This window comes from Rutilus rutilus (genome assembly GCF_951802725.1).
Source record: "Rutilus rutilus genome assembly, chromosome: 12".
Classification (NCBI taxonomy): Eukaryota; Metazoa; Chordata; class Actinopteri; order Cypriniformes; family Leuciscidae; genus Rutilus; species Rutilus rutilus.
Window position 1 is genome coordinate 1,386,534 of NC_140217.1, and position 9,216 is coordinate 1,395,749.

At 43.7% G+C, this 9,216-nt stretch overlaps 3 protein-coding genes across 3 annotated transcripts in view; 1 reads left to right on the forward strand and 2 right to left on the reverse strand.

Moving 5' to 3' along the window:
• The first annotated feature begins 280 nt into the window (after positions 1-280).
• On the forward strand, positions 281-2,989 carry LOC311300495 (uncharacterized protein). The gene is made up of 2 exons (XM_084424787.1): positions 281-428; positions 1,444-2,989. The coding sequence occupies exons 1-2, from the start codon at positions 364-366 to the stop codon at positions 2,369-2,371; spliced, it is 993 nt and encodes a 330-aa protein (XP_084280913.1). The 5' UTR covers positions 281-363; the 3' UTR covers positions 2,372-2,989.
• A 1,320-nt stretch (positions 2,990-4,309) lies between these two features.
• LOC311300590 (G-protein coupled receptor 35) lies at positions 4,310-7,145 on the reverse strand. The gene has a single exon (XM_084424951.1). It carries the CDS (start codon positions 5,879-5,881, stop codon positions 4,991-4,993), a length of 891 nt encoding a protein of 296 aa, XP_084281077.1. The 5' UTR covers positions 5,882-7,145; the 3' UTR covers positions 4,310-4,990.
• Positions 7,146-8,466: 1,321 nt separating this feature from the next.
• LOC311301256 (P2Y purinoceptor 1-like) overlaps positions 8,467-9,216 on the reverse strand; it is a gene marked incomplete at its 3' end in the record, with an annotated part of 1,235 nt that continues 485 nt past the window's right edge. The window contains exon 1 of the mRNA XM_084426227.1: positions 8,467-9,216. This exon is cut by the window's right edge and continues 485 nt beyond it. Within this exon, the coding sequence (XP_084282353.1) occupies positions 8,467-9,216 (750 nt within the window).

Here is a 9,216-nt window from a genome sequence, read left to right on the forward strand (position 1 = left end):
ATTTCTGACTTATAACATAAAACAAAACAATGTCTAAAAGCTGCTATGTGACAAGATGTACAGCAGACAAACAAAAAAACAGAAATACGTTTTTATTAGCTGTCGACCCCAAAAAATGAGCGTTTAAGGACAAAAAAGTGGACGTCTTTCTTCCAGAGCTGTTGTAAATTACACGTGTTTCTGGACTCTCTTAGGTTAATCTCGCTCTCTGAGGCTTTGGCGCCCTCTGGTGGACGAGATTAAACTCACGGCGCAGTTCCGCTTCCGGCCAGCAGGAGGCGCTACTCCTCAGGATATTGATGATGTCGAGAGTTGGTCACGCGGAAGTCCGTGAGTTCGAGCTGAAGAATATCTCCAATCCTAATGAAAATAAGTCAGCGGTGGATTATTAACAGTTGTGCTGTGATACTCGGCAGCTTATTGGGAAGGTACAGAAATGTGTGTGTGTGTGTGTGTGTGAGAGAGAGAGAGAGAGAAAGAGAAAGAGAGAGAGAGAGAGAGAGAGAGAGAGAGAGAGAGAGAGTGTGTGTGTGTGTGTGTGTGTGTGTGTGTGTGTGTGTGTGTGTCTAAGAGAGAGAGAGAGAGAAAGAGAGAGAGTGTGTGTGTGAGAGAGAGAGAGTCTGTGAGTGTGTGCCTGTTAGAGACAGAGAGAGAGAGAGAGAGAGAGAGAGGGAGAGAGTGTGAGTGTGTGTCTAAGAGAGAGAGAGAGAGAGAGTGTGTGTGTGTGTGTGTGTGTGTGTGTGTGAGAGAGAGAGAGAGAGAGAGAGATTGTGTGTGTTTGTGTGTGTGTGTGAGAGAGAGAGAGGGAGAGAGTGTGAGTGTGTGTCTGAGAGAGAGAGAGAGAGAGAGAGAGTGTGTGTGTGTGTGTGTGTGTGTGTGTGAGAGAGAGAGAGTCTGTGAGTGTGTGCCTGTTAGAGACAGAGAGAGAGTGTGAGAGAGAGAGAGAGAGTGTGTGTGTCTGTGAGTGTGTGTCTGTGAGTGTGTGTCAGTGTGTGTGTGTGAGTGAGTGTGTGTGTCTGTAAGAGAGTGTGTGTCTGTAAGAGTGTGTGTGTGTGTGTGTCTGTTAGAGAGACTGTGTGTGTCTGTGTGTGTGAGTGTGTATGTCTGTAAGAGTGTGTGTGTCTGTAAGAGTGTGTGTGTGTGTCTGTTAGAGAGACTGTGTGTGTGTGTGTGTGTGTGTGTTTGTGAGTGTGTGTCTGTGTGTGTGAGTGTGTATGTCTGTAAGAGTGTGTGTGTCTGTAAGAGTGTGTGTGTGTGTCTGTTAGAGAGTGTGTGTGTGTGTCTGTAAGAGTGTGTGTGTGTGTCTGTTAGAGAGAGAGTGTGTGTGTGTGTCTGTGAGTGTGTGAGTGTGTGTGTGTCTGTGAGCGAGAGATATACTAAATAAATAATTTGAATCTATCATTTATCATTTTAATATCTGCCACTTCTGTCTCTGGTTCCCAGAATGTCCTCATGCGTGTCTGATCTCCAGGAGAAGTGTGTGTTCTGGCAGACCTCAGATCTGCAGGCGTTCCTGCACTCCTCCCCGTGGACACCAGGGGTCGCTGTCGTCACTCACACACACACTCACACACACAGCCTCTTCCACTCCCCCGAGGACGAGTTCCTGCGTGTGTTTCGGGCCGCGAGGACCGTGGCGCTCCTGCTGTGCGAGAGACTGTGTGTTCAGCGCTGCGCTCTGGTCCACACGCCGCAGAACCGGGCCGAGCTCCTCCTCGTTCCCCTCCACGGCCTCCAGTCCCTCTGGAAACCTCACCTCGCCCCGGATGAAGACTTCCAGGCGTTCGATCCCGGCTACATCAGCTCCAGGAGCGGCCCGCGCTGGACCGACTCCGATTTAGACGCGGTTAAGAGTCGCATCCGTGTTCATCTTCCCAAACCGAACGCGCCTTTAAACTACACCTTCCTCGGCGAATCCTCCGACTCCGGGTTGTTCCCGCGCATCATTCGCGGAGAAGAAAAGCACTGGCGAATTTGGGAAGACGACGAACATGTTGCGTTCCTCACACCGTTTCCCAACACACCTGGACTGACTGTTCTGGTTCCCCGTAAACCGCTATCCAGTGATATCTTCCGATTGAAGGAGAGCGAGTACATTCGGATGGTGCTCGCGGCTCGGAAGGTGTCCCGGCTCCTGGAGGCGGGGCTTGGGGCCTGGGGAGTGGGGCTTATTTTCGAGGGCTTTGAGATTGATTACGCTCACGCCAAACTGATTCCACTCGTGTCCTCGCCTGACGAGGCTCAGATGAGCCCGACTTGTCCCGCTCCCGAGTTTTTCGAGCGCTATCCGGGATACGTGACGTCGGTTAGCGGACCGCCGGCCAGCAGGGAGAGTCTTCAAGAGATCTGGGCCAGAATTACCCAGCGCTGATCACTGAAATGTTTATAGTAATAACTAATTATCATGGACGTGATTCGAACAGGTTAAATGGTCCTGAAAAAAATAGTCACTCTTGTATTGTTAAAATACAATACAATACAATGTATGAGTGCATTGGAAACGAATGGGAGACGAATTTCCTCTAGTGGAAGCGTTTGGTACTGCAGCCGAAAACACTCTCACTGAAAGAAAATTTTGGGAGATATCAACCACAAATTTGGAAAACAACTTGTTTAGATTTATGGCTTTGATTTTCTTGCAGTTTTAGAGTAAAACGTGATTTTGAAAATATATATTTCATATAAAAACTGAAAATAGTATTTTTGTGCATTTTTCATAACAATACATGTAAAATTCTGTTACTTTTTTCAAGTTCACTTTTTTAAACTTTTTTTCACTTCAGCAATAATCTGCCAAGTCCTTGAAAAGAGATCAAACTTCAGTCTGTTGCTAAAGCATTCAAGATTTACAACAGTTTAAGCTGGACCAAAAAAATGTTTAGGTCTATGCTCAAAAAGTGAATAAATGGATTATAAATACAGTGTAAATATAATTTAGTACTATTGAATCCGCTAAAAATATAAAATAAAAAACATTATCAAACTAAAATATAGTACATTTATGGTCATTTTTGACCGCAAACAGCAGAGTTTTGTGAATGTTTCAGAGTGTTTTCATACAGGGCTGTGTGTCAGAACTGTGTGCTTTACAGTTTTCACTGTATTCAAATGAAGGTAAATCCATCTCTCTTGTTATTTTGATATTTCAGTGTATTTACAGTTCAGAAAGGAAGAATAACTGAACACAGACGTGAGTATATTGTTAAACGAGTTCCTTTATGAATCACACATCTAGCTAATATTGATATCTCATGCCCTAATGTAACCGTCTCCAGTAGCCAGAGATCAATGACAACACAAGCTCATGTGAGCATCTACTGTAAATGTTTTTCATGGTAATTAATCTCGTAGCATCATCTAGTTACACAATTACAAGCTCGTACCATCTGTGTCACCTCAACCCGTTCCTAATTAATCCCTGGGTATTTTAATTAACGTCTTAATTAGTGGTGCGTTAAGTTCTTAATTATTCACCGGGACACTTGGTCTCTAATCTGTGAGAAATAAAGAATCAGGTGATCTGAAGAAAACTCAAAACAGTGACGAGAAGAAAGAGAAGTCCAGCTCTGTTCACTGTAGCTTCATCTTCTCAGAGTCTAACGATCAATCAGAAAAGAGTCACGAGGAATGAAACGTTATGAATGAGCTGCACAGAAAGAGGCAAACAGGGTCACATCTGGGGAAACACGACACACAACACTCACACAACTGGCACACGTTCATGAAGTCAACATGTTAATGATAAGCAGTTCATTAAATCAGTGGCTTTTGCTAAAATCAGAGTCAGGATTTTACATCAACACATTGCAGAGCTTTACATCAGTAGCAAGCAAACATTGAAATGCGTTAATATTATAGAAAGTGGACCCTTGATAGGCCTTATATGAACTGCATTGAAAAGTGGTTTAATGCAAATAGTTCATTGCACAGACAGTGTGTGTCAACCTCAAATCACATTCACTCTCTCTGTCATCTGTGCTGTATTTTCTTTGTCTTGATGTTTCGTTCGTGGTGTTTGAGGAAGAGGCCGATGTCCATCCATCTGCTGAATTTGACTTTTACCTGGTAACATAAAATTGTGCCAAAAATAGTGTGTAGTTCGATGCACATACGATCTTTGACATCTTTGACATTCTGCTGTCATATTGGTTCTATATGGTTAGTTTTATTGTATTGTATCTGACCCGGCTGCGTTTACACTGGCACAAAATATCCAATCTTTTTCTCAAGATTTGTTGCACACGTGAAAACACAAAAATCCGCACGAGATCTGATTTTTTTCCGCATTTTTCCGGAGCCACTTCCAAATGTGGTTTTAAATCAGATTCATATCCGATATCTGGACATACAACCCACGTCTAAACACGCATATCCGATTCCCCTTTAAATGAAAAGCCACTACAAGACGAGGAAGACACGTTTATTCACAAAAATAGCTTTTTAATGTTGTATTATGAGGCAGACGTGCCTGTACTCGCTCGCTCACAGCTTTATATTGAGGTGGAACTTTATATTTATCTTTGTAAAGAAAATAAATTGCGTAAACACAGAAACATTCAGGAGCTGGTTTCCAAACTCTGCCCGTGACAGCTTCACTACTGAAAGATTCATTATATTTCTCAGCAATGACGCGATAACTTCTCTTTATTAATGAAACCAACAAGCTTCACTATTAGGATACTCACTAAACGGCCATTCACAACCAGGGTCTACCATGTGCAAAGTAAAACGATCACCGAAAATCATTTTGGGCAGGAATGAATGTAAACACAAATATCAGATTCCAGTCCTGTCTAAAGTGAATGTAAACAGACGGGCCAAAAAAATCGGATATGGTCAAAAGATGGGATCTGTGCATTAAGACTTGTCGAGTAAAGGCAGCCATTGTTTATGGCCCCATTACAACAGACCTGAGGGCTTGCTTTGGCTCACAACCCTCCAGCTGAGAACCACTGAGACACAGACAGCCTTAAATCACGCATGCTACGCTTCAGACGCTAACGTCGACGGGTTTCTTGGAGGGACTCTCGAGGCAGGGACAGAACTCGGATCGCTCCATCTTAGAGATGTAGAGCAAAGGCTCGATGGTGCAGCTCAAGTCCATGATGGAGAACACGGCGAGGCTGATCTTACACCGAAACGCCACGAACGAGTAGGTTGATGCAAATGGCAGGAGAGCAACGGGAGGGAGATAGTTCACCACGATGATGGCGAGGACGATAGACACCATTTTGAAGGCTCTCTTCTTCACCGGGTTCATGACTTCTTTCCCTGCCACACTTTTCCTGAGGACCCAGATGATGGACAGGTTGCAGAACACCATGAGGAAGAAGGCAGCGAGGATGACTCCGCTGAAGACTTCGTTCACACTCAAGACGCCTAAAAAGCATTTGGTCAACGAGTAGGCCAGGATGAGTCCCCAAACCACCATGGAGACGCCGATTCGGAAGCGATTATCACGGATCCCGGTGAATAGAATGGGATGGACCACAGCGACGTACCTGTCCAGACAAATACAGGTGAGAAATAACGGAGTCACGTCTTTCAGCCCGTAGGCGAAACGCACGGAGTACCAGATTGTGTCATCGCTGAAGTACAGCCGGTTTGCCAGATCTACTGGCGTCATGAGGCCGAAATAGGCGTCCAGTACCGAGAGGTTGAAAATAAAGATGTCTGACGTCGATCCTTCGCTCTTCTTCTTCAGAATCTGCCACATCACGAGGACGTTTAATGGCACTCCTGCGACCAGGTTTAATACTTTAACACCAAAGTAGAGGATAAACCAGTGAGGAGCCTCGGCACACGCCTCGAACAGGTACCACAGCGGACGCTGCCACCCAGGAGCGGTGGAGTTCAGGTTTAAATCCGTGATGTTTTCCATGAGGAACGATGATTAGCTGTGAATTAGAGCGTCGGTTCTTCGACGAGAGCGACTGTTCAGCAGCAAAACAAAGTGACGACCTTTCAAAGGTTTGTTTATGAGAACCTCATAAATTATTGCACAGAAATCTCTCCCGCTACAGTTCCCATTCGATTGTCGGTTTCTCCCGACGTTTCTCTGACCATCACCCAACTTAGACGCGTCCTCAGTTTAGCGTCTCTCTCGGGGCGCTCCATTAAAAGCTTATCCCGCGGGAGACAGAGGTGGGACGTTTTGGACGCGACCAATTGTTGCGGGTCTTTTGGGTCAACAAGAAGGTGTGTAGCAGAAGAACTCGTCTGTGATTGGATGAAGAGGAGGGTCTGGCGGAAAAGTTCGTGATGAAGTCTGCAGTTCGATGGAAGGGGATGATCAAAGTTTTGTGATGTAACTGCAGAGCTTCATGTCAACAAGTGATGCAAGGAACAAATGAGTAAATCTACTGTAACATCTTGCAAATACTCATTTCTGGCTCTCTGCCACTGAGTCCACAGCTGTGGGGAACGAGATATATGAGCCTATGACTGCGATTTAGAGCAATAAGTATTTCAGTGAATTCAATCAAAGCATTACAGTTTCAACTAACGTCAAATTTAGTTTGACTGCTTTTGTGTTTTCATACAGATACTCCATCCAGTGACTGATCTATTAACTTGTGCATTCTCATTTCTCACACACTTTAGGGTTGAATATCAGTTTAGTATTTGGTGCAAATGTTTAATGACTGACAACAGTGAGTTTCTTTCGCATTTCATTTCATTCAGATGCTGTGTATTCATGCATTTGAATTTTGTATTCATGCATGTCACTCGCTCAGATTTCATTTGAATCCAGGAGGTTTTAATGGATGGGAGTTTAGTAAACCTTTCGTTGGTTTTTCCACTTCTGTGTGTACACATCATTTATGCATTTGGCAGACCCTTATTGTTTCATGTTAAATTGTAATTTTCTGAGCTAAAAGCAAGTGAGTGGAGTTTGGGATTGAATAGATCTTTTCCTCTTTGGTGTTCAAGTACTCATTTACATAGTGTTCATTTCATGAGAAGCTGTGAAGTTTTGTGAATGTTTCAGAGGGGTTTCATACAGGGCTGTGTGTCAAACCTGTGTGCTTTACAGTTTTCACTGTGTTCAAATGAAGATAAATCCGTCTCTTGTTATTCTGATATTTCAGAGTATTTACACATGGCTGCTATAGTTCAGAACAGAAGAATAAATAAACAGACATGAAAGTACATAATTTTTGGAGTTCCTTTATGCATAATAAATACAACAAATATTTATATTTCTTTTTCTTATTGCTCTGGTCAATAAAACTGTCTCCAGTAGCCAGAGATCAATGACAACACAAGCTCATGTGAGCATCTACTGTAAATGTTTTTCATGTTAATTAATCTCGTAGCATCATCTAGTTACACAATTACAAGCTCGTACCATCTGTGTCACCTCAACCCGTTCCTAATTAATCCCTGGGTATTTTAATTAACGTCTTAATTAGTGGTGCGTTAAGTTCTTAATTATTCACCGGGACACTTGGTCTCTAATCTGTGAGAAATAAAGAATCAGGTGATCTGAAGAAAACTCAAAACAGTGACGAGAAGAAAGAGAAGTCCAGCTCTGTTCACTGTAGCTTCATCTTCTCAGAGTCTAACGATCAATCAGAAAAGAGTCACGAGGAATGAAACGTTATGAATGAGCTGCACAGAAAGAGGCAAACAGGGTCACATCTGGGGAAACACGACACACAACACTCAGACAACTGGCACACGTTCATGAAGTCAACATGTTAATGATAAGCAGTTCATTTAAGTGCCTCTAAACGGGTTTAGCTAAAATCAGCATTTCAAACCATGGCAATACATAAACCCAAACCCCAGAGTCATACATCACAGTACTTAAATTAAACATTAAAATGCACTGACATTATAAGCAGACCCTGAAAAGGCCAAGTAAGATGCAAAATTATTAACATGACTGAAACCAGGGGTGTCCAGTTCTGCTCCTGGAGGGCCACTGTCCTGCAAAGTTCAGCTCCAACCCCAATTAAACACACCTGAACCTGCTAATCAAGGTCTTTCTTGGCATACTAGAAACTTGCAGGCAGGTGTGCTGAGGAAAGTTGGAGTTAAACTCTACAGGACAGTGACTCTCAAGGACCGAGTTTGACTTAAACCGAAGAGAAAAATAGAAGAGGTTTCAAGTGTGTTCAGCTCAAATCATGTTCATTCAATGTCATATTTTGTTGACTCTGTGCAGTTTTGCTTACCCTATCCATGTAAAAATATATCTTAATTTAATTAGACAAATTTGTGCTGAAATACTGTAGAGTTTGATGGAAACAACCTTTGACATCAGTGACTAAAGATATGGGTATTTTTCTTTCGTTTATAAAGGTGATGAGTCTATCAATTTTGCTTAGTTTTGTTTTATTATATGCATTTAATGTTGTGTTTTTCCCTACTTTCAGTGACCAATCACGACAGACCTGTTGAGAATTAGACAAAAACACGGTCTAGAATCACACACAAAAATTCAGACGGTGGTTCGTTTCAGATGCTAACGTTGACGGGTTTCTTGGAGGCACTCTCGAGGCAGGGACAGAACTCGGATCGCTCCATCTTAGAGATGTAGAGCAAAGGCTCGATGGTGCAGCTCAAGTCCATGATGGAGAACACGGCAAGAAGAACCTTGCAGTGGAGCGTCACAAACGAGAAGGTTGATGCAAATGGCAGGAGAGCAACCGGAGGGAGATAGTTCACCACGATGATGGCGAGGACGATAGACACCATTTTGAAGGCTCTCTTCTTCACCGGGTTCATGACTTCTTTCCCTGCCACACTTTTCCTGAGGACCCAGATGATGGACAGGTTGCAGAACACCATGAGGAAGAAGGCAGCGAGGATGACTCCGCTGAAGACTTCGTTCACACTCAAGACGCCTAAAATGCATTTGGTCAACGAGTAGGCCAGGATGAGTCCCCAAACCACCATGGAGACGCCGATTCGGAAGCGATTATCACGGATCCCGGTGAATAGAATGGGATGGACCACAGCGACGTACCTGTCCAGACAAATACAGGTGAGAAATAGCGGAGTCACGTCTTTCAGTCCATAGGCGAAACGTTGGGAATACCAGATCTTGGGATCGTTGAAGTACAGCCGGTTGATCATGTCCACTGGCGTCATGAGGCCGAAATAGGCGTCCAGTACCGAGAGGTTGAAAATAAAGATGTCTGACGTCGATCCTTCGCTCTTCTTCTTCAGAATCTGCCACATCACGAGGGCATTCATTGGGAATCC

What these genes read in the sequence shown, in the direction of transcription:
- LOC311300495 (XM_084424787.1), top strand. Translation starts at nt 364, where the DNA reads ATGAAAATAAGTCAGCGGTGGATTATTAACAGTTGTGCTGTGATACTC. An exon ending in CTCGGCAGCTTATTGGGAAG is followed by an intron (nt 429 to 1,443) that starts GTACAGAAATGT and finishes TCTGGTTCCCAG; the next exon opens with AATGTCCTCATGCGTGTCTG.
- LOC311300590 (XM_084424951.1), bottom strand. Translation starts at nt 5,881, where the DNA reads ATGGAAAACATCACGGATTTAAACCTGAACTCCACCGCTCCTGGGTGG.